General features: G+C 36.1%; 1 protein-coding gene across 1 annotated transcript; it reads right to left on the bottom strand.

Moving 5' to 3' along the window:
- Positions 1 to 14: 14 nt before the first annotated feature.
- On the bottom strand, positions 15 to 25,994 carry LOC121672722 (chemokine-like protein TAFA-2; the record flags this gene model as incomplete). The annotated part of the gene is made up of 5 exons (XM_042045502.1): positions 15 to 3,654; positions 10,140 to 10,387; positions 12,163 to 12,364; positions 24,690 to 24,814; positions 25,774 to 25,994. Coding segments are annotated over 3 exons (433 nt in total), but the record flags the coding sequence as incomplete, so codon positions are not given.
- Positions 25,995 to 26,332: the final 338 nt, after the last annotated feature.

Genomic DNA, 26,332 nt, shown 5'->3' with positions numbered 1-26,332 from the left:
TTAAGACCACTGAATCCATGAGAAATCATTTATTGCATCAGATCCTTCAGGTGTCACAGGTTTGGCAAAAAGAAACTAGAAATTAAGCCAACACTTCTCTTGCAAATCAAAACTGTGCTCCTTTTCTTTGCCAATATCCTTGTGAACAACAGATGTGTAAAATTTGAGGCATGAAGGAGGAGACAGTGAATCAACAGAAAAGGATGCCAATCACATATTTCTGTTTTGTTGTTACAGACTTCCATGCATTACCTAGAAATTATAAAAGCCAGCTGCACAATTTTAATGAGCAAAAAACCACTGCATATATTTTTATGAAATCTAACACAATAAAATGCTTTATATCAGATTTTTTAGTTTCAAAATAAATGTATCTGATGCACTCTTAAAGCATATAGATTCTGCTCAAAACAGAGCTGCATTAGTTTGGTGAAGTTACTGAAATGCTACACCAGTAACATTTTTAGGCAGAGCTGAAGGAGACAAGACTTAAAAGACACAGGATAAATACAAAAATTTAATATATATAGCACAATAGTTGTATTTATAGGTAGCAACAGTGGTATCTGCAGCAGTGCTGTTTTAAAGGTTCATTATGACCAATAAACCAGATACAAGCAAGATCTAGACTTGAATGTTTTTTAAGCTCTATTTTAGATTTAATTGATCTGATATAGAATATTTTTTCATTAAGATTCTTATCAGAATTTCCTTTTGTGCTTTGTTGAACTGATCCAATACATTTAACTGTGAAAGGTATGAACAAAGCTGTGATTTTTCTTTCCCTCTCAATGCACTGCCACTTGGAACTGCAAAACTGAAATGTATATTCTGCAGTTCAGAGTTCTTGATGATTATTCAATTCGAAGGGTAACTCTAATCATAATGCCTGATCACTTTTGTAATCAGATGAAATAATCTAGAAAGTAGTATATAAGGAACAAATGATTAATTGAAGCAATTCACATGCCTACAACATGAATGCACATAGTTGATCCAGTCACCTGTACTCCGTTTTCAAAGGAGCACCAAACCTGCTTGCTTCCCATCTTGCTTCAAGCTGCACAAGCACATCTGATAAAAGGGCGCTTTTTCATTTTTCTTTTAAACAGTTCCACAAATTAACCTGAAACATTACTTTTTCAGGATTGTCTATCACGTCTTGTTGCTACTTAAAACATCTAAATTATAAGTTTTCAGGATTCACATTTTGGGAAGAAAAAAATTTTACTCAGTCTGACCTGAAAACAACAGTACACCCACCAGAATTTGCCATAGGTATCAGTTCCTTTCAAAAAGGACATTTCAAAGTGGTAGGAGGTATTCTCAGCTCTACTGAAGAAATATAAAGTTAATATAACCTTTGAGATTCTTATTCACTAAAAAATTATTTTGTTCCATGAGTAAACAGAATAGATCTCCAAAATGCACATCCATACAGGGAACTCTATTTTATATTACAATTTTATTCACTTGCTATGAATAGTCACAACATTTATCTAGTGCAGATAATCTATTCAGTATATTTGAAAATCCATTTATTTTCATTTATTGGTATGCATGTGTTACACTTGTATATAATACAGTATTTTCAGAGCTGTTTAAGAACAAGGAAACAAAGAAAACAAGTATTGAGAAGCATGATATAGCTTTTCGACCAAATAGAGGCCATATTCAGATTTTACAAAACAGCACATTTATACTTTGCACTGTCCCAGACAACCTCTTTAAGATGCTACCTTCCCTTCTGAACCTGTTAGCACAAATCCATATAATACTAATCCATCCTAAAATACCAAGATACCTAGTTTCTGCTACAAACAGTTTATTCTAATTAAATTTTAATCAGAAAATAAGATCTTTTTCTGTCAACATTTTTTTTATTATTTCCCCGCAAAATGATAGAATATACTTCTCAATTTTATTCCCAACAGTCATTTATTTTATTTAAGCTCTCCTGTGCAATAGTAGAGCAGAGGTAATGAAATGGTTTTGGAACAGCAGGGGCTACAGTGAACAGCAGGGGCTACAGGCAGAGCACTCCAAGGTGTTCATCCATCATGGAGCATAATATATAACTAAACTAGCCACATCAATGGCTTGTAAAGTTAAAATAATTTCCTTCTATTTTTTTTTTTTTTTTTTTTGGTTTGCTGTGTCTGGTAACCACACAGGACTTAAATAAGCTTACCTCTATATATTTTTGACTACCATTAAGTGTGTGTGGCTTTCATTTCAATTCACCAAAGCATACAGTCAGAACCCCCTCTAGTCAGTATGTTTAGGCAGTGTCACTAAAAGAAATTGCCAAATTTCTTTTGTATCAACATTACAGATGGTACAATATATATTAAGTATAAAATTATACATTCTGTAATAACTTAGAAAAAAGCTCAAAGACGTTTAAGGCCTTTAAATATTGAGGATTTCTTTCATGTAACAGCACATTGCAAAGTTCAAGAATTTCTAACAAAACAATACAAAACAAAGAAAATGAAATTCTGGCAAGGGTCAGATCTGAATTGGATGACTGTAAGCAAGCAAAATACCCATGAACTAGGTAAATCTGGGAGAGCATTAGGACTTTTTTCCTTTATAGCAAACAGACTGAGCAGAGATCTACATAAGCATCCATCAGTACTTAGGTTCAAGCAAGAGATTTTATTTTTTAATAAAAAGACAAAAATTCTGAATGATTACCATCCAATATCATAATTGCAAAACTCATTTACATCCCTGCCTACCTTTATAAAAAAAGGGATGAAATGCTGTAATTGACTGCTTACCATTAATTTAAATGAATTAAAGGTTAGGAAAGTAAAGCACATTTTGGGAACACCCATTTCCTTCAAACTAAATGGAAATGTATATCTTAAAGATATAAAATGCCTTATAATGAAAGTGGTAATTGAGTTTTGACCACTACTTTCTTTAACTGTTAAGCTGCAGTAGTTGGTTAGCCTTAGGGAAAAACATGTTAACTTGACTGTACATTCTAATATGACTGATGTATTCAGATAACTATTACTTGTCAACAATAATTATTAACAATGGATATATAATTCCATTCCTATAACAAAGCAACTTCAAGATGTTGAAATATGTACCTTTGAGAGCTGCAAGATTAGAACACAAATAAAAATGTCTAAAACTGCGCCATGCCAGAGGACAATTTCTGCAACAGAAATTTAATTAAAGCAGTGTGCAGTCCCACCAGCAATCTGAAGAGTGAACCAGGGATCATTTTAAAGTGAAAGATCCAATACATTTCAGAGGTTGACTTCATCAAGATGAAAAGCCACTGATCTGCAATGGAGAACCCAAAAGTTTGCTGCTTTTCTGCACCTTTAGAATATCAGCTTGTGATTACAGCTGCAAATTCCTTCAGCAAGTGCAATTTTACAAGTGTACACAGTTCAATCAGTTGAAATATTTGTGACACAGAAGTTCAAAATAACTTTCCAGTAGTTTAGATCTCAAGGCTGTTGCTGATTACAAGCCAGGTTCTCATTGAAACAATTGATTCTGAAGGATACACCCCAGCAGTATAAAATTTCACTTCAAGGATTGCCTGGAGGAATGAAATTCCTGTGTGTTGTATTTAATGTTATCAGCCTTGAGACTGGCTTGATTTCTCTTTAGCTATCAGGTTACCTGTAAAGAAAAAGAAAATCAGAAAATCAAAGTTGGACATAGTGAATCTACTTCCGAAGTACCGGAAACTGAAACTGAAATGTAAGATCTCTGTCCAGCAAAGCTCTTTAGACTGTTTTTAAATAAGTGAATAAAACCCAATGGTATTAGATGGCATTGCTCCTCAACTTAAATTGTGTGTTTAAGTGCTTTGTGGGAATAGGATTTGACAAGGAGAACTTGAAATGTGACCATGCCTAAAAATATGATAAAATCATGAATTACCAACCCACAAATTTCTGTTTTCTGTTATTCTTTTCTTGGTTTTTAAAAAAATTCTGCGTGGTGACAGCTTTGCTTTTAAAATGTGAGCCATTGAGTATACAGTGACTGATACTGGAGCTGTATTCTTCCATTCTTTGCATGCTTCTTTACAAAAAAATCATAACATCATAGAATCATTTAGGTTGGAAAAGGAAATGTCCTGTTAAAGTTTTAATGCATCTTAGCAAGAAATAATCACTTAGTGGAGAAACAGGACAAAACTCACACACAAATTAGAAAGAGATAGAGGTCCTCTTATTCACAAAGTACAAAACAATCAAGGATTTAATTTAGAATTGTTTCACCCAGCCTAACATGAAACAAGAGTGAAACAGAAGGACCACAGAGAAAGAGTGGGAGACAAAGCACTTCACAATAATTGGATTTTGCCTCTAACTGATTTAGATTTTAAACTTTAGAAGAAAAAAATCTGTCATATCAAAGAAACATAACTTTGAGGAATATTTCTGCTGTGTCAGTGGATACAATTAATCATCACGTAACCTTTTAATACCAAACTGTGTCAGGGAACAGCTTCCCAAGGCTTGAGGAACAACTCATTGGAATGGCCACAACACTTTGCGGCATCAAGGGGCATATGCTTTTCATTTTGATCACAGAGAGAAGGGTCATGCTCCTTAATGGAAGATTCTTTTGCTCTCAGCAAAACTGTTTGCATATAGCTCTTGTCAGCTCTGCAGAGCATAAACGTAGAACAAACAGAATATTAAACAGACTGTTCAAGGAGTTCATTGCTTCAGTTTGCCTTCTCCACAGAGTTGTTTCTAGGAACTGCACTTAAGGCAATAATAAAATTGTGCTTTGTGATTTTTATGATACATGGGCTTATTTATTACCCTGCTTTTATTTCGCTTTGGTCTTGCTGTTGGAAACAGCCTCATGTGGCCCCTTCTAAAATAGAAGATTGCCTGAAAAAATAATAAAGAATTAATTTAAAAGTCAGGCAACATGTTTCTGTGCCTTGCACCAAAGCTCAAAAGGCTGATGCACCGTCTTATTGTTATTTATTTTTTGCTTCATTGTAGCAAGCTGGAATTCTATTCATGGAACCAGGTGCCACTGAGCTACACAAGGTAAAATATACATCTTCTGATACTATCCACAGCTGGATTTTTATTGACTTCATTTGTGATACATGTCTATATATCTATATCTATGTCTACCTATCTGTCTATCCAGTAAAGAGCCACGAAGGTGAATAAGACATAGGAGCATGTCATGTGAAGAAAGGCTGAGAGCACTGAAACTGTTCAACCTGGAGAAGAGAAGGCTCAGGAGGGGATCTCATCAATGTGTACAAATATGTGAAGAAAGGGTGCCAAGAAATGAAGCCAGACTCTCTTCAAGTGGTGCCCAGCAGCAGGACAAGAAACAATGAGAACACAGGCAGTTCCCTCTTAGGAAAAAGGTTTTTACTGTGAGGGTGACTGAGCACTAGCACAGATTGCCCAGGGAGATTGTGGATCTTCCATTCTTGAAGATACTCAAAAGCCGTCTGGTCCTCGGCACGTGGCTATAGATGGCTCTGCTTGAGGCAGGGAGTGCCACTTCCAGAGTTCCCTTCCAACCCCAACTATCCTGTGCTGCATTATTTCTGTTACACCCAGCTCTGCCATGCCTGGGCTAAGGTGATAAACTGAAGCTAGCAAACCCAGTATTTTTGCAGGTACATGACTGCTCAGTTACATGGCTGTTTGGAAGTGCAAATATATTTTCAGTCACAAAAAAACTCAGTAGAATCATAATCTGCAGGCCTATCTGCTCCCCCCACCTAGCACTACAACCCTGTGGTGCAAATACCCCCATGAAAGCAACATACACTGTTACATAAATTAAATAGGTGATAAAAATGAGAAAAAAAGCAGATTGCCATTCAAATTTCTGCTCTATGTGTTTAGTCTATGTCACTGACATACCTATATGGTCCACATTTGCCTCTGTGTAAAATGGTAATACCTGTTATGTGCAAGCATAGATTGCACGTCAACATTAATAGAAGCTATCTATCCATACACCATGCACATCAGGGAGTGAATAAACCTCTTGGATATTAAAGGCAGTCTCATAAAGAAGCAACGAAATTTTAGCTAATACCTAGTGATGGTATTCCCAGAAATGCTTAATTTTGGATATAGTAAATGCTATTTAATTTAAGTGTCTGGGAGGTAAGGTATTAAAGTATTGTGCCAAAGGCCTTTATAGGAAAAGAGGGACCAATAACACTATGTGTCTGATCTTTAAAGTCCTTAGAGAACTGTAAATAGGTGCAAATCAAGTTTTCAGTTAATAATTAATATGTATGGAAAATTAACAATACAAATGAGAAAAGTACATTAAACCTTTAGCATCCTAGGTGTTATTTGAATTAGTTTGTTCATTCTTGGAACACAATTACTCTTTTATACTAATAATTTTTTTTCACATCATTGTTATATCATAAATATACCACATTAGATTCTCTTCATTTTCTTGTCCTAAATGTGCAATTAAAGCATAATTACTCTGCAGTTGCAGACTTTTTAATTTAAATTAGTGAGTGGCTGCTGTAAATTGGCTGTAATTGTATGTAGACTCACTTGCTTTATTTTAACATAACAATATATAATTAAATGCACCTGAAGGTTTCCACATTATTCTGCTCACTAAATGTTCAGAACAAACTAAGTCTTTGGGTAAAACATTTTTGCCAGGGTAATGCAGAATGGACCAGAGATGAAAAGATCTCATGACATCACATTAGAAAAGCTACCAGCCTCAAGAGATTTTTCTGGACAACCTCCATTCCAGTGCTGCTCACAATGGGTGAAAAATATCCTCACTTGTGAAATCCACACAGTGGATGAATACAGCAGATAATATTGTTTATTTCATTAGAATAGATTCTCAATAAAAACCAAGTCTGATACTTTTACTCAGGACTTTCTTCTGCCTTAGAAGAGGAAGGAAGAAAAATCAAGACTATAGGATATAAAGAATGGCTGAGTGAATATTCCCTGAATAGTAAAGCCCTTCTCCCTAAATTCATGCACCTAAACATCAAAGTTACAGAACCACAATTAGGTATAATAAAAGTCTTCTGTTTGTTCAGAGAAATAAATATATTTATATTTATATATATATATATATAAAACAAATCATTAGCTAACTACAGAATAGCTTATATATCCAAAATTAGGCACATAATTAATTATTATTTAATAATGTTAGAAAAAAATAGGTAACAATATATGTTATATTGAAATTAAGTGTGTTCTGGAACATTTCATAACACAAATTGTACATTACTATTTTTTGACTGGCAGCTTTTTGAGTTTTTTCTGTGTTTATCATAAACCATACACAAAATCCATATTGAAAACTGGCTCTTGAGTTTGCAAAGTCAAGCACTTGAAAGTTAGCAACTTGCTTTTTTATATGTCCCCTTGCAATTTAATTCTCTCTCTTTTCCGCCATGCACAGTAAAGAAGAGATTTCAGTGGGTGAGGAGAGTTGGAGAGAAGACAGGACTATGTATCAATGCAAAAGCAGAAAAGGTAAAATTTTTAAGCCAATGTTTTTTGCTTCAACAGATGATTCCACATGGATGGACTCTCTGTTCTAGGTTTTCTCCAAAGAAAGTACTTCATAAAGGAAGTTTTCTTTTTAATTAAAACTGTTCCATCAACCATATAGGATTGTGTGTGGTCATAGGCTGTGTCACCTAAGCATTCTCAGGCTTTTTCTTTTCTTTTCTTTTTTTGCTGAGATACATAAGACGCAGAAAGGAAATTATTTTTTGTGAAAGCAGTTAATAGCTCACCCTAAGCTACGTGGAACTTCATGAGACAAAGTCATCTTGGCACCCCTTCCATTTTTCTCTAAAATATTAAAAGCCTGTGGGAAACAAAAATGGTATGGGGATTTGAAGTAAAAATAAAAGGGGTCTCACAAATTTATTTGATGACCAACATGAGATAAGCTAAATACAGGGAATGACACAAGCCATAAGGAATGGCTTGAAGAAGTGCCTAGCTATGGATTGTCGTCCAAGTCATGGAGAAAAGACAGCAATGCCATACCAGAACAGCCCTTGTTTCTATGCAGTATATTTCTGTTCATTTTGTGTCCTAATTGTTGTAGTCTTTCTTATACTGTATGCAAAAGACCACAAAAAATTTAAAAAATGGTGAACAAAGTGATTCTTTAGCAAACCTTTCCTAAAGAGGAATGAAATTGGGCGGGCTATATCAGTCATATTTTTCTAGAAAATAAATAACTTTGCTGTAGTAGTAAGAACTTAATGTAAATATTACAATGTAGAAACCAGAAGGGCACAATAACCAGAAACAAACATCTGCCAGTGCATTTTTTCCACTCAGGCCCTCTGAGGTTGGAAATGAATCTTTTGAACAGATGGAAGCACACTATTTACTGGAACTTTAAAATCCATACAGCATGTTTGCCATGCACTATCATTCATACATGGCTTATGAAAGCAAATGACGGTTTGCATTACCACTTGTGCATGTTCATGCACTGAAACAGTTCAGCTTGTAAGCTTGGAAAATGCTTCTGTTCTAATACTACTATGTTGTACTAGTGATAATCCAAAGTACTTTGAAAATGTTAACAAAAGACAGGTTCACAATTTCCTCACAGATGGATAATCCTGTAATTTATGTTCCAATGAATTGAGGAAAGTGGACAAAAAGGTGTTAAGGACCTTTCTGCAATAGGGCTTCTATATGCATATGCCCTTTACAGTAGGCAGGTGTGGATTTAGGTGTTTATTGCTAGATAACTAAGTTTCTGGAGGCAGGAGGAACCATTTCATAAACCTGAGGAATGAAGGTGACTCAAGCACATTTGAAGGGAACTGCAACAGAGAACCATTAATTAGAGCACGGGCCCTTGTTTTAGTATTACAGATGGCTCTTTGACTTGCGCTACTGATAAAAGGCAAAATTTGAGTGACTTGTGAGCAGTCTGAAAAACAGATATTTAATGATAACTATATGGATTTAATTACCTTCAGAGAAGGTTACATATTGGAAGACACTTTTTCAAGTCAAATGTTTCACTTCTGTTTATAAAATTTTGACCCTACCTAACTTTTTATTTAAAGATGCAAGAGCTTCAAATTGTTCCCTTAGTTTTATTTTAGGCACTACAGTATGAAAAGTATTTATCTAAACGCATTCCCAAGCCTGTTGTTAAGCAATTTAGAATTCTAGATCCTCATGTTTGTCCTTCAGGAGCTATGACTGGCTCATTTTATTAATTGAAATGAGTATTTCCCAGTACATGACTCAAAAGGCTCCCAGGCCTTTAATAACCATAAGACTCTAAAACCTTATAATTCTTTTGTATTTTTATTTCATAGTGACTAATCGGAGCTGCATTTGTGATAGCTCCTGTGTTTAGGACTTCCATTATAGAGAGACAAACATTTTGAAAATTCATTTCATGCAATGCCATTTGAAATATAACTCTGTACTCCTTTATTTCCCACTGCTCTTAAGGATTTCAGCAGGAGATTTTTGGTGGTAATGTGGAGAGATAGACAATCAGTGTTAAAAATTGTAATTGAAACTAAAAAATGCTTTGGAAATCTTCCACATGTAAATTGAGCTTTCCCCTTACGTCAAATAATCTCAAAGGTAGGACTAGAAAAGTAGGTAAAAGAAAAATACTTCAGAGCATGGCATATTTTCCTGTAAATGATAAAGGTCTTAATCTTTAACACAGCTTTAAGATAGATAGACAACTTCTAGCCTATCTTAGGAATATAATGGAAATACCCATTTCTTAGCTTTTTTCTGAAATTTAAGTAATTCAGTGTGGGATACTGAGCTTTCAACTACAGATGCCACACCAGACTGAATGTACTAAGATGGACTTCTTTTCCAAGTGCTGTTCTCCAGAGCATCTGTTGTTTTCCCATGAGAGTGAGTGACTTAAGTTTACCAACTGGGTCTACCTTTGACACTCAGGTGTGTGAAAAAAGATATTTTAATGCTCCTAGAAACACTTAAGTAACACTCTGAGGCTGCTTAGGAGCACAATCAGAGTCTCTCCAACCACCCTCCAGCAATTGTGTCTACAGCAAACTAAGCAACTACATTGAGGAGTAAGGTACAACAATTCCTGTTAATACTATGTAAACCTGAATTTGTACACACCTGCTGCTCTGTGAGTAATAAACCGGGGCTGGAACACATTTTCTGGAGTGGTTTGACTCTTTATTCCTCAACGAACGTTCTGGCCCTTCCTTAGAATCCAATCAAGACTAGGATTCATCACAACTAGTGCTCCAACGTGGAGCCAGAATATTTTTTGTGTGTGGAAAAAACAAAAATTGTCATCAGGCACAGCAGAAACCTCCTTTCTCTACTTCTCCATTCGGACTTCAGGAATTTTACACGTTTGCCTAAGAAACAAACACATGTCAAGTACTACACTGTTATGAAATTAGTTACAAAAAACAAAACTGGGATAGTTGGAATATTTTTTAAACTTACAAGGAAAAATACAAAATGACAGGAAAAACAAATTTCAGAATTAGAGAAAATTCTTTTGGAAAAGTGCACGGTCTTCAAAATACCCAAACATACTCAAATGCAAACCAAAAAGCAATAGAAACTGATAGATTACACTAGTTTTTTAAAGTATATCAGCAATATTTAAGTATGACAAAACAGGAATCAAAAAGTTCTTTGAGAATAAGTCCATGCATAGACCTGTGGTACAGAAAGGAGTCATGAAGTCAGAAGACAATTCCTTCAAAATGAAAGTTTTGAGTGTGTTCTTCTCATATATGTTTAAAGTAAAAAAAAAAAAAAAATTAGAAGGTTACAGGAAACACCATAAAATAACAGATGACACATTACACATTACAAAAGACAATATTCAATTCAGACAGATAGTTCCTTATCTAAATATTTGAGGTAGATTTTGGACCTGCCGATAATGATTGCTTCTGAAAAGGGTTGCACAGCATCTCAAAAGATCACCAACATTTCTTTAAGTCTTCTTCTTTTATTTTCTTAACCTTTTTAACTTAAATCTCATGCTGCAGTTCATTAGAAGTATACAAGATTAAACTCAGAACTTCAGTAATTTCTTCCTTAAATAAAATCTCTACATATTTGAATACTATGGAACAAATTAATATGGTCCTGTGTTCATATTTCCTTGAACTAGATAGTTTACAAAATAAAATTATTTGGTACAACTCACTGGGACAATTATGATAATGAACAGTTGATGAAGACATATGAGTTACATCAAGGCTAAATCCAATTCATTAGTCCTTCGTTTGTACTCATTATTACTGTCTTCCAAAAGGTTATGCCACTATATTGAACATACCCTAGTTTTCTCAATGTTTCTGTAACTCAGTAGAAAACTGAGTTTATGGTAGAATTATTTTAACAGAATGTTTCATTTACAGACAACAGTTTTATATTAAAAGAAGACTTAAACCTTATTTTACTTTCTGTAACAGATAATAACAGCAGCGATTCAGACAAGGATATATCCTCTTGAGGTTTTTATGGTGATCACAACTCCATAGTGGAACTGCAGCATGGCGGCATAAAAGACTGCAAGACAATTAATTACATAAACATAATTCTTTTCTCTTCTACACCACTTATCCCACCTAACCATCCCAAGTGGGAGATAAAAAAAAACTCTTTCCTTTCGACATATGAGGACACTGAAGCATAATAAAGGGTCATGTTAGCCTTTCAACTGTCAGGAAGTGGAAATGGAGAGATGGGAACAGAGTCCTTCTGTCTTTGACGTTATCTGCATTCACTTACCTAAAGAAAAGCCTACACTTGTTTTTGATCAGAAAGGAAAACCTACAACAAGCGCTTTCCTATGTTTACATTCTAAATATGAAAAAGCAAAACAAATTTTAAAAAAACTAAACCCAGCCTTGTTTTAAAACTACATTGAGGTTTTAAATTGTCTAACAGGTATAAAGGATTTTCACCTTGTAATATATTTTTCCAGAAATGGGGTCAGACTGAACTTCAGATTATCCCCACTAAAAAAATCAGGTAGCCTAAGTTGCTCAAATTTGAGACCTTTTTCTTCTTCAAATTTTATGCTGTTGGGTTTTTTCCTGGTATTTGGAATGGAGAGTAACAAGCCATTTGGAAAAGTTCAAAATAGAAATGTAAATTATTTCCTTACCTGTAATTTTATCTTCTCTATAAGAGTACCTGCTGTTCTGTTAGTGCAGTACTGATGTGTTTTCTGCCTTTGTCCCAAGCTTCAGAGATTCCTCTGGTGATTTTTCCCCACTTGCCTACCAGCTTCCACTGCTGGCATTTTGAGGAACTGCACTCACATTTGGCTCCAGGAGTACTGCCACAGCTGAGGGAATATAAGACAACTAAAAAACAAGTTAGAAAACAGCAGACCCAATATCCAGGCTGGAAAAGAATGCTTAAAAACAATGAATCAGTCATCAACTTGAAACCCTTTGATAATTTTCTTTTCTCTTTTCATCTATTTAGAATTTCCACAGGAAGAAAAGACTTTTCTGTGCTTGGAGAAATTTTAGCCTAAGTAATGGGTACTGACAGAGTAGTGGGTACCCATTCAGAGAATATAAAATTATTTCAAGGAAATCTAATTTTAACTTTCTCCTGTATGAGTACCCATCATGCCATCACTCCAGTGCAGATAAGAAAGAGAAGAAATGTGGCAGATTTGAAGGAATATGAGAAATCCCTGTCATCTTTTCTCAACTCCTAATAGAACTGTGAAAAAGGAAGAGTCTGTCATAGATGAACAATAAGAAGGATTTCTCATTACCCAGGAAAATAACACATAAAATCTCTTTCACTAAGACATAGTCAAGATTGTGGTTGCTGATTCCCAGCTAATATTTGTAGTCATCTTGGTCAGAGATGAAAAGAACAACTAGTACTGTCAGCTTAATAAGTAAATGTTTACTTGCTTGAGCATTATGGAGACATCCCGGTGAAAGTTACAACGCCCTATAACACCTCTCTACTCAGGATCATCTGGATACTATTTTTGAACTTCACAGTACACAGAAAAGAAGTATCATGTCAAAGCTAAAAATGAATGCTAGGAGTTCTAAGAACCTGCTGTGGTATTCATTTAATTTGTCTTTCTAATAGAACCTGTCAAGTTCTCTTCATGTCTGCATCTTCTCATTATCTCCTAAATAGAATGTAGCCTAAGACAAAGGAAGTATGAATGACTCAAGGAAGCCAACTGCAATTAGACACTGGTATTCTAAAATCTCAAGTAATGAAGGAAAGACCAAAAGGCTCAGAAGAGGTCGTTGCCTTCAAATTTCAGGAATGTAAGTACCAATGATGTACTTTAAGGTTGCAAGAAAGAAAAAGGACTCTGGCAATTTCCTGAATGACCTTCAAAAAAGGACTTGGTTTTCCAAGTAATAAGCTTCAAATTTTTCAGGTTGCGTTCTAGAAGAAAGTCTGTTGTTCCTTTTTGTACTTTGAGGATAATGAAAAATAATTATTAGCAAGTGGAATTGGAATGATGCCTTGCAGATGATAAAGTTGCATTTTCCAAGGTCACTCTGAAAAAGTGACAAGGAGTCAGGATAGAGAGCTTTCCAATTTCTAGAACAACTAATCTGATTTTGGAGTGCATTTGCCTGAATTAGGAACAGCATGAGCAAAGATAAAGTCCTTTGGTCTTCCTTTGGCAGGAACATGTTCCTAAGCCATAAAGCTTGAATTCAGGATGAAGAAGCGAGTTCTTCTGGCTGGCATCAGTAAATTATCTTCTGATGTTCTTCATCCTGAAGAGAAAAAACTGCATCTCTATTAAAATTCTCAGATCTATTACTGCTGAGTTTGTAGATTCATGTTGGTTAGACACAATCCATTGTTTTCTTGAGTTCCCATTGATTTTCATAAGCTGGAGACAAACTTGTGTTCGGTCTTGCGAACATAATTTTACAGGTTTCATCAGGAAAAGAAGCCCTGATGAACTGGATATTTTGTAGCTTCACACAGAATCTGCACTTCAGAGCTCTATGGCATTTATCACTGCAGATATGACAGATGATGGATGATAATCAGGACTGTAAGATCTGAGAAGGGGTCATCTGTGTATTATGCATAGTATATGCATAATAATGCAGTAGAAGAAAGCTCAGAGTCCATTTTATAGAACATGGAAAATCCTTAGGAGTATTTTCTCTATACACAGCAGTAGTGTCTTTCCTGAAATTGACTTGGTGTTCACTGGGGTGGAAGAAGGAATAAACTACAAGTCATGACAAATATGAACAATTTTGAAATTCTCATGGAAATTAACTCTACGTTGATTGTCTTCTTTATTAATTTAGTCATAGGCAGCAATTTTCCACTTATTCCTGCCTGAACTTTTTCTTCATTTTGAAGAGATCTCACTAAGGATGGGACTATCTTCATCATTCTTAGGGAGAAATATTTACGATTTACAACCATGCTCACTTTGCTGTGCAAGGGAATAATATCTGAGTAATCTGATTTCAACTGGTTTGAGAATTGTTCACTCCTCCAACAGCGACTGTGTAGGCTCAGAACGCTCTGTATGTCTGACTCTCCATAACCACTTGAGAGTGATTATTATCTATTTCCTTCCCTAACAGAAGGCAGAAAAGCAGACCTGAGACAAGGGGGTGTTTTTGATGTTTTCTATAATCAGTCCTCATGAGTAAGGAAATACAACAAGAAAACTATGTTATTTTGAAGAACTAAAAGTATTACCTTTTGAGCAATTGAGGGCCACTTTTCCACTCCCTCATACATTTCTGCAACTAAGCAGTGATGCAGAATTTGTGAAGCCTGTGCCAAATACCCAGGGAAAGAGGCAAAAATTCTGCGTGCAGCTGTTTAGGCAGCAGATAATGTGAGGTTTCAGAACATCACAGTCTCTCTGACCCGAAATGTATCATTTCTGACTTGCAGAAATGATGCAAAGAAGCCCCTACAGACTAAAAAGGAAGGTGAGACAAGGAAGAAGTGAGTTTTAGAGCGTGTCAGCATGACTCACACGATACTGGCATTTGAATATCTTCTTGTATGGTAACTTCTGAGATATTAGAAGCTGAAAAAAATTTTCCAAGAAAATTTAAAAGGACTACTAGATATTCAAAGAGCCCTTCTTGCACAGCTGTGAATGGCAAAGAGACTGACAGAATGAAGCTGCAAATGGAAGTGGAAACATCTTCGCTTTTGGTGTCAGGACACTGGAAAAGTGGAAATTCATGGAGAAGTGAAAAAAATCAGTCATTAACAAACGGCCTTAAGAACTTGTTCTTATTTTCCATCACAGAGGCAGAAAATTATTCTTCAGACATGAGGTCAATATCTCAAACACACCAGCAAAGGACAAGGCAGAAGAATAAAAAAAATAAATCACAAGTTGAATCTTTTGGGACAAAGGCAGAAAACATCTTGGCTGGACAGGTGAATTGGAGGATTTGCACATGGAAGAAAGTAATGGTTGCAAAAATCACTGATTAGTAATTAACGACATGCAACTGCAATCTATTTGCATTTTTCTTGAAATATTGCAGAAATAGTTTCCTTTGATTTCAGTGTAATTCTGTCAATGTTCAGGTTCTGCAGAAGCTAAAATGGTGTTTTACATTGCATCCTAGCTGCAGTCTTACCTTTGGAAAAAGTATTCCCCAATAAAAATGCATAAACTACAGCATATATTACTAACACTGTGAGTGTGATGAAGGGATTGCAAAAGATTTCATTTCTCATGATTTTCACAGTGTGTCTGCTCACAAAAAAAAATTAGATTACCTCTCCAAATATCTTGAGACCAGACTCAGTGTATTGACAGATAGATACAGCAATGTAATGTATAATCAGGCTCCCTTTTTTCAAAAGATCTGTACCTGTGAATATTGCCTTTAACTCATTCTCTCTTTTGATGTTACTCACTTTCATTCTTAATTTCAGTATCCATAGGGATAATGTCAGAACAGAACTAAACAAAATTTGAAACTGAAAGTGTCTTGGGAGTCAAATGTTTGGATTATCCTCACCTGCCCAACAAGTTTTACTGGCCTTTCAGTCTATGACTTTGCTTACAGCATTTCACACCACAACATTTCTTCCTTTAATCCTTTATTCCACGACTAGTCTTTTGTAGGTATTTTAGAGTACTTTTGCTTTTGGGGAAAGGACCATGACTTGTCTAGATTTCTTTGATCACAAATGAACATCTTCAACCTGTAGGCCTAGGCTCCTGTCGAAGGGAGACTTGCAACTTTACATAGGATAGAACTAGGCACACCAACTTCACATTAAAGAAGCAAATTTGGTATATAAAGGCTATTTTTAGGAAAATCAGTGAATTGCATAGCCCTGAATACTGATGATTCCTTTTAACATGTGTTGGCTGGCATGCTACCTACTTTCATCAAAATGTCCAAGTGTCCCAAAAGATTAGCATTTAGGTGCCCTACAAAAAATACAAAGCTTTAAAATGAAAGAACTGTGATGCTAGATCAAAACGATAATTACTGATTAATAAAAAAATCCTGCTTGATCCTAGAGAATGTAATCATATTTCCATTACCAGCTCATTTGCCCCCTAAAATTTGTATTTATTCTTAGAAAATATATGCATACCACTTACTGCTCTTTTAATGACAGGTTAGATACAGCAGTCTCCGAGTTAGCAATGAGAAACATGCTGAGACAGCTGCAAATTTCTCCTAGTGACAGATTAGCCAAAGGCATGGAAAGAGATACCATAGCAACAAAGAGGCTGTCATAAGTGCAATCACTCTTTACCACGGGTAGTATTTTGCTATAGTCTGTGCACTCACTTATATTGTAATCACATCATTTTTATGAACCACAAGGTATTGCTGGCCACTGTATATGTACATTATTCCTATAAATCTACATTTGAAATTAAAGTAGGAACTGAGGAGTCTATACAGAGAGGCTCTGAAGTAAGGCAGGGGAACAGAGTAGTTTTACAGTGAGGTGGTTTCTTCAGTTATATAACCCCTTATATAATATTAGAAAAACACTTCCTGTACCTGACATATGGCAGATCATTGATCCATCCTATAATTATTTCACATTTCACAGCGGTCAAAACAAAAGGCAAATTTTTTTATGTGATGCAAGTTAGTAGCAGTTTTACACTGTAAAACATGCCATGTGAGAAATACACTGCCTTATTAGCACTCACTGACCCCAACTACCATACATCTGGCCTATCGGAAACATCCTGGAATAGCCTATACATTGTATTTAGATGATGAATTTCTGCTTTTTCTAATTGCATATCATTACTACTGCTGTTTCTGAAAAACCTGGATGAGGAAGAGCAACAAAGACATGAGGGAAGAAGCTATTACAGATTTATTTTTAACTTTGGCAGAGAAAAGAGTAACACTTAAAGAGCCTATGGATCTGTTGCTTCTGTGGAGAAGTACAGACCAACAACTAACATTACTGCATTGCTAACGCTAGGTCAGGCTCAGTTACAAGAAAAATGCCATTTTCCTTTCATATCCAGACGCATTTTAGCTCTCTTGCATTGTGCTGTCTTACTCAAGCAGCAGTTATGACAGCACTGGTAGTAGTTTAGTCACCACTTTATGCTGCCTCTTGATACTGGGAATCTGAGTAGCCCATTGAAATGCAAAGGTACCAAACAGAGATGCTTTCATTGCTTATGCTAAAAGGGTTATGAACAGCATATTTTATAAATTGAAACATAAATAAAATTGCTGTCTCTCACCAGCTGTAATTAATTTAGAAACAACACAGCATCTGCAAGTGAGAAAGAGGAGATAGAGTAAAAATGTAAGCAGTATTTATAGATAGCAACAAAACCACATTGACTGAGAGCAGTGGGATGCACATACTGAACACAGTTTGGTTTCATGTGCAGCCAGTTGGTGTGTTTGGACAGTACACTTTCTCTTCTTCCAAGGATCTTACTCAATTTTGAGTTTCTTTTAAGTTCTGGATGCCATAATGTAAAATTAGATAAATAGGAATATTACAAATAACTGACTTCAGGCTCTCTCCTATATTGTTTTTGAATGTATAGACACTTTCAGTATGGATTTCTCACCATCCTGGCAATATTTCTGTTCTTTTCACACCAGTTGTCTATCTCTGGTATTGATTTGGAATGCAGATTTGGGTTTGGAATGTAGATGAATATACTCACTATAGATATTTTTTTGGCCCTGTCATATTTCTCTGTTATTTCTTTCTGCCCTTGTAATATTTATTTTATTTTATTGCAGTACTCTATTTCTGATATTGGTTTGGCATACAGTTACATAGTAATATGCTAGGTATTGATTTCTTTCTGTTCTGCAGTGTGCTTTCCTCCACATGTTAAAAAATCTTAGCCAGTTTTCAGAGCAACAATTGCAGTTCCTTCAGTCCATTTAAAAGTGTGGGTGCTCAGCTATTCCAGAAGCTGAATGGTCATTTCCAAACAATAGCTCTTTACAACCTGGCTGAAAATACTTTCACTTGTTTATAGGAAAACATTACTCACTTTCATTTTCTAGAGATTTTCAGAGGTTAATAATTAATATCTGCTATGTACCTGACTATTTTGCTGTTGTTGATTTATATTATTAGTATTGGTATTGCACCAACAATTCCTAAAGAACATGCACTGTTGCCAACTTTTAGTGAGTAGTAGATACTGGACGTTGCTCATCACAGTATGAGTCACTGATTTAGCTCATAGCTGTGTCTCTTCAGACTGTGAACATTTTTTAAACTCCTATTTTAATATACTGCATTTTATAGTGGTCAAAGTCCAAAGCTTCCCAAACTGACAAGGAATGAATGGGTTTTTGTGGTCATCTTCCTGCTGAAGACCACATCAAAGTGACTAAATTATCTAAGCTAGTTGCTTCCTATTCAATATTGAGTATCTAAACATTAGGGGCTAAGTTAGTCAAGGTAGTTTTCCTTTAGGTTATGTGAGAGACATAAGCACTTCCAGAAGACAATTCATCTGACTTACCTTAGAACAAAATCAATTGTCCTCTGGAACTGAACAATTCTATCTAAAACTGAAAAGACAGTCCAGAGCCTGGGCTAGTTGTCTCACTCTAGAGAGTCCTAATCCAAGTAAAGTCCAGTAAATTCTACCCCACATATTTTAACCAGAAGTCAGTGTTAAATTATGCCTCATTCCACAAGCAATTCTACCAAATCAAATTAAAAGCTTGAGGACAAGGTACCATTTAATTACTGTGCAATGGTTCAAAGCTGCACCAGGGAAGGTTTAGACTGAACACTAAGAACCTTTGGAAAGGCTTTCTAGAAAGGTGTCCAAACCTATCATTGTTTAAGAGACATTTAAACAACCTCCTTACTTACATGTTTTAATTTGGTCAGCCCTGAATTGGTCAGGTCACCAGATTAAACGATCATTGTAGGTTCCTTTCAACTGAAATAGTCTATTTTATTCTATACTTTTTCTCATGAAAAATACTGTCAGAGACTGAAATATTATATTTTATGACTTAAACATTTTCTTAAAGGACTCTTAAAACGGTATTCCAAAAGCTGCAGAGAAGACTCCCACACCCTGAATGGGGCCCTGACAGAGGCCTGACACTGCTCGCTGATGAAGATAAGATAAAGTAACAACTCAGGGCTGGGGACATTCACGGAGCACAGACTTAACACCTCCAAGGTGGAGACCACAGCCCCAGGGCTATCAGCTGCCAGGCTCGAACGGACCCTCGAACCAAGGGGTGGAGGGAGGAGAGGCTTTGGGTATCTTGGAAAAGCCTCTGGTCAGAGGTGCCGTGACTGCCCATCCTCCACTGTGCAGAGGAGCCCAGCTGAGGGGTCCTCACTGGGGAAGGGGGGGAAGCTTATCCACAGCAGAAGGGGTGACATGGCCCATCACAGGGGCCCCCCTCAAAGGGGTCCCCAGACCCTGCACCAGAGATGATGCAACAGACCCTCAGTGTTGCAGGGGACAGTGTCAAGCTCGCCCCTGCAAGAAAGACACGTGGGAGTTCCCACCTGGCCCGAAGTGTATATTAATCCATGGGATTCTGTACTCTTTGGCGTGTGGTGTGGCGGCGTGGCATGGCGCGTGGCAGCATGTAGCGGCGTGGCCACGGCAGCAGGGGACCCTGACCACCAGCAGATCAGATGGAGGGGAGCAACGAGATGTCATCGGGACCCTTGGATGGGTGATCTGCTTCCATCTAACCCCTGTCACGTCTCCCTGTTCCCCCACCCCCCACGCACACTTCTTTTTTCTATTTCTTTCTTTTCTCTTCCCCTCTCTTTGCCTCTCTACTCTTAAATAAAATACATCAATATTTTGGCATCAACACCTAACCTCATTTGGTTTTAATCTCGTTTCTGGGGATATTTTGAACCTTCTAAATTCTTTCCGGTTTATGCCCAGAGACTTAGCTTGCTTTGCTTTTCTGGGTTTAAACAGGATCGTAACAAATACCAATGCACATTTCTCTACATCTTCATAAAATATCAGCCCAGGAATACTGTCCCACTGCCTGGAGCAAGTACACACTTCTTCAGTCATGTTCCACCTCCAGAATCTCAAGATGAGACCTGGGATACAGCACTTTACCTTGTTCTTTTTCTCTAATTTCTGCAGGAAAGGCAAACAGGTTTATGAGGCACCTAGGAACCATTACATGTTGCAGGCTAGTCCGAGGGTGGATGCCTGGAGAACTGGGACCCCAGGAGGCACTGCAACATGCACTTTCATACAGATTATGTGCACCTTCTGGTGCTCTTATGTAAAGTCTGCCTGTTTGGTAGAGATAGCAGGCAATGTACTGTTCTTAAAATTACAAATAAAGCCTGGCATCTAGATCTGCCCAGGGAAATGCCCTATACAGAGAGAGAGAACTGATGTGGAATATACCCCATAACGAAGAGAAATATTTAGTTCTTTCTCTTCAGCTGTTATCTGACTGCAAAATGTTAGTTTTCCATCTTTGTAAAGGGTTCATCTGTTTGATATAAACTCAGAGAATTTTTTAAATGTCATTGTCAGTTTTATACATAATAAAGATATATTTTTCAACTGATGGAAAAATTAGGTTTTTTTTAATACAGACATTTTCCTATATTGCAAGAAAAGAAAGGAAACAAAAAAAAAAGGAAACAAGGAGAACTTCTGAAACTAAAATAATTATATTAGAAAGAGGCTGTAAGAAGAAAGAGTATTTCAAATGTAAAAAAAAAGTTTAGATTTTCACTTTTTTTAACCACTTTTGTCCCCATTTAAAGAGGGCAATGTGACAAAATTTTTGGGTTTTGTGTATCAAAAATTGACACTAACCATGTGGGAAAAAAATGCAATTGTTTCCTTTCACAACAGTTTCTCATCCTGGAAGAGAATGCCCAAGTGTGCCTGGTAAAATCTCAGCTATGCTCATAATCATCTCATAATTCTCCTAATGTATTCATGAACATCCTCTATTGTTGTGGTATTACGCCCAGGAACACAAGCCCATATTTCTTTATATGAAGTCAAAAAAATTACTGATTTACCTAAGTTGTCATTGGCTTTTTTCCCTTTCATCTCCTGCAGGCTACATAGACCCAAAATAGTCAATTCTAAATCAACACAAGTTAACTCAGTACTCATCTGATTCATACACACTTTTTCTCTCTATTCAGTTCTTTTCTATGGTTAATTCCTAACATCAGCCTTTTCTCACCAATATGCAAACAAATTAGGAAAACAATACCTGGTTTTGTATTCTGAAGGTAAATAATTTCCAAATTAGTTTTCTTAACATTTGAATTCTGAGTACTTCTAATTCATTATTCATGTATGACCTTATTAGATCTCTATAACTGAACAAAATGTAAAACCTCACGTAGACCCCATTTTTAAAAAACCAATTCGTTGTCTCCCATTTTTCATCTGCCCTTTTTACTTAGTGACTAATACCATAAGTATTAGGAAGTCAGTATCATAATTTTTTACAATAGTGAGATTAAAAATGCAAACAGAGGTGGACAAGCAAAATATCTCCTTCCTCTACTGTTTTTGTTTCTAACATAAAGGTTAACTATTAAGAGATGTGGAAACGTAGGTGCTACCTTTGAACTTGGTATCCTGTAGAAGAGCAGACAGTACTTCAGCAGGTAATTGGGTTAGGATTTTGGCACATGAAGGAGGCAAACTTACAGAAAATGTTTTGAGGTGAAGATAGACTTTTTTTTTGCCTTTCAGGAAAGCCTTGACAAGGCTTTTCTGTAATCCACTTAAATTGCCCAAGCTGTTCAGTTGCCTTTTTTTCTTTATGCTCCTACATTATACATGATAATTGCATATGGCTTATTTCATTTGACAGTCAGAAACTTATTATTCATGACTTCTTAATACTGGCTCTCTGTACAGTTTTTTTGGTTTTTTTCTCAAAAAAAGGGGGGTGGGTGTTTTGAAACAACAGAGCAATTTAGAATTTTTCCTTTTATTTATATAGAGTTTGGGGAGCAGAAAGAGGAGCTACAAAATACAATAGTAACTACATATTAAGGAAAAGTGCTTGTCCTTTGATAATAATCTACTCTCCTAACACAAAGAACCACTCATATTTCCAGTAGCAATATATATTTTACTGACCATCAGAATGATGTTTCTTAAAATCACAGCTCCCTGTACCTGAAAGACAGAGACTTTGATTCACCTGTCACTGACCTGGTTTCAATTACTTAGGTCAACTTTTAGTCAGAAATTTGAATTCAAGTTTGCTATTGTCTCAAAACAGCCTTGCAGCCCTGTGGGAAATGAAGGAAGAAGGAGGAAATCATACAACATCTGGACAAACAAGAAAGCAGAACAAATAGTGGGGATTTAAGGTGACTAGTACTTCCTTTTAGTAGTGCTAGGTCTGTAAGCAGGTTATGGTAGCCATGATACTGAATCAGTTTTTATCACAGCAAATATAAAAAATGACTGGCTTTTCCAAGCATCATTACTGAAGAGGTATGAAATGAGTCCTGAGGACTGCCCCCACCAAGGAGAACAAGAAAATTCCAGCTGCTGCAAAGAGACAAACCTAAAAGTCTCACAACAAAGGCATAAGCTCCTGAAGATAAGAGCCTTGGGCTTCTTTAGATCACTAACACCAGAAAAAATTCCATAACCTCAACCAATGCAGAGAAACCTATACTCTGACAAACTTTTAAGAAGCAATTTCATCAAAGCAATCATAATTGATTTTTTCCCCTTTTGTGACCTCTTTTTTTTCCTACAGAAATATAATCCAGGTCCACATTTTGTTAAACACTCTCAATACATATAAAATGTCAAGTATTCTGTAACACTAATAGTGTCATGTAGTAGTAACCAGGAAAAATTTCAAAACATACACAATTCTTTTTCTATTTCTATTTCTATTTCTATTATTAAGTATCTGTCTAGTTCCTTTTGATTATATTATACATGCACATACATTTTACATGCATATAATCAGATTTGCATTGGCATGCACAAAGTTAAGTGTGGGCAGCATTCCATCAAGTTTATCTTCAGAAGAAACACATCTGAAAGCAGATTCAGGAAGGGAACTGTAAAACAAACATTTAAGAAGCATCCTTCCTTCAAAGAATGTCAAAATGTTTTAGAGACTTATAAATACAGAAACTGAGACACATAGAGCTCTCTATGGAACAGAAGGAATATAATTCAGTCAGTGCATGCTACATTTCACCACAACCAATGTGTACCAGAAATGTAGTGCCTATGCAAGGAAGAATTCAATAAAATTATGTAGCTACTCAAACACCTGCATAGAGTAAACACCACTCTAGCACATTATGGACTGACACTACAAACTATTAAATACTTAAAAGAAAAATCAGTCATGAGTATGTGTGGTGGGGTGCAGGGGGGAAGGTGTTTATACTTAAACACATGCATATGTGTCTTCAGAGTACATTTTGATCTTTTGTATGTTGATGAAGAACTGTGTTGACCCTGCTGAGATACAATGCTGTAGTTTTAGGAAATTTGTGTGTTCAGTGCTCATCTGAAGAATTTTTTTTTCTTCTGTTTCTCTTAGCCACTAAAATGCAAAGATGGCAGGATGTTTACTTTGTTGTCAGGCATTGTATATGATGACTGTCAAATATATTTCTGTTAATATAATTTTGAAACAATAATATGAAAAGTGTCAAATGGAGGAAAGTAACTCCCTGAAACTCTGTCAAAACTTTTTAGTAAATCCCAGTCACACAAGATAGAAAGAACCAGATCATACTGTAATGACACATCAAATGCTTACCATACTCAGCACTTTCTATGCAGAAATGTGATAATTCCATGTAACTGATAAAAATGCATTTGTTTGCTATCCTGTGAACTGAGAGCTTAGCAAAGTGTACAGACTTTGTGCAACTGATTTCAGAGAGAAATACATATTAGATTATAACACATTTGATCATTACTGTTAGTTGAAGGGATCAACTCTACTATCCCCAGTGCTTACCTGAGAAGGTCTGGCACACAGCTTACTATGTTCAAGCAATTGAAAAGTATGCTGAGAAAAGTGTGCAGGACCAGAGAGTCCAATCCCAGTACAACTGTCTTCCCATGCTTCTTTAGTCTTCTCAACTTAGGTCTTCTTTGTGCACCTAATTTCCTGTGCACCTTTTTTTTTTTAACTTGTTGGTAACATGTCAGGTTGGTATCATACCTACCCTAGTTGTTTTCACTTTATTCCCAGAGGAACAGCTCCATCCCTTACGATCTGGAAGAACTTTACATTCCTCCCCTTCAAGACACGGTTGCATGTGGCACCACCATTTCTGCTCCACTATTGAAGCTACAAGAGAAGAAAACAAATATATTTGCATTTTGTTGAAATGGACACTTTAATATATCATTATGTTGCAACATTTCTTTTATTTTCCAGGAATACATTAGAAATACGTTGAGTGACATCTAGTCTGTAATTTTCAGCCACCTCAGAACCTTCATAAGAAATTTGGTTTCCAATTTGCAAAAGGTGCTATGTGTTTCAAAGTCAATCTCTTCACAGCAGTTCTTTTCAACCTCATTTTTATCTTGCTCAGCCAGATTTCAAAGTTTTAAGTAGAATCTCTTCTTTTGCTTGGTCTACAATATAGCCTAGCATAGCTTGATTAAATTTATTCCCCAATGACAACATATTTACAGCTTCTCTGACAGCCAACAACATATCAACATTAAAGAGATCATGTAAAGGGTGATTCCTGCTACTCTTTCAGAGAAAGAGATGTGAAAAATCAGCTATTATTTTCCCAAATAAAACATATGAGACTACCAGAATTGTTAAGACACTAATATTGCACTGTGAATAGGAATAATAGTGTAGGTCTAAAAAGATTTAAAAACAGAACCGTGTTCTGTTTGTCTGCTTGTTTCTTTCCAGTGTGGTAAATATATAAATTAGGTGTAAGACTGTAGCACATAAAAATTATGTTTATGTAGGTTTTGCATAAACACTTTTAATTAAGTGAATTTCATACAACTCCGAGAATCCTCTTTTAGTTAGATCAAATTTAGCGTCTCAAGGGGCCTCTTTCACTGGCATCTAATAATTTTGTTTAGCACTTCCACAGAGCAAGAGCAAATAATTAATTTTTCCATCTTCCTCCCATTCACCTTGGACACCCCCTTCAAAATGCAGCTTTCCTACTCTTACTTTAAATAGTTAACTGTAATGGAGTGGGTCTCGTTAATGACCTTAAGCCAGCAAAAACTCCTAGGAACACAAAGAGGAAGCAATAGAAGGAGTCGCACCATCAACACAAGAAGGAGCTGCCCGGGTGGTACCTGCTACCTGCCCAGGGAAGCAGGAACACTTCACCGTCTGTGATCTTTCTTCTATCTTATTCTTATTGCAGCATCTGTGAAGCGCCACCACTTCACAGGTCCCAGTTTTAACATGGTGAGCTGTGAAAATAAGAAGATGAACAATTTGATAACTTTGTGAAGTAACATCATACTGTTTGGTTTGGATTCTTTTTAATTAGAAATGCATTAAACTTGGCTCTGTAAGGTAATCTGCCACACATGAAAACAGAACTACAATGGTATTAACACTAGAATGAAGAGTTGATTTCATTTCCAAATGTAGTATAACTATCACAGGCAGAAAACACTGGCTAAAGAAGAACAGTTGGATAAGGCTGCATATGGGCCTGTTCCAGTGAAGCAGGAAGCAGAAACTTAACACTAACCTAGAAACTACATTAATTTCTGGACTCCCATAAACAGCTGTGTATCTTTACCAATTTTTTTTTCTTTTTCCCTATGGGAGAAACTTTGAAATGAAAGTATATCAATGGTAAAATACCCC

Source organism: Corvus kubaryi, unplaced genomic scaffold (assembly GCF_017639235.1).
Source record: "Corvus kubaryi isolate FWS band 111438036 unplaced genomic scaffold, C.kubaryi_AGA036_p1.0 64882, whole genome shotgun sequence".
Lineage (NCBI taxonomy): Eukaryota > Metazoa > Chordata > Aves > Passeriformes > Corvidae > Corvus > Corvus kubaryi.
Note: the sequence above shows the minus strand (reverse complement) of the source record. Positions and strands in the feature narration are given on the sequence as shown.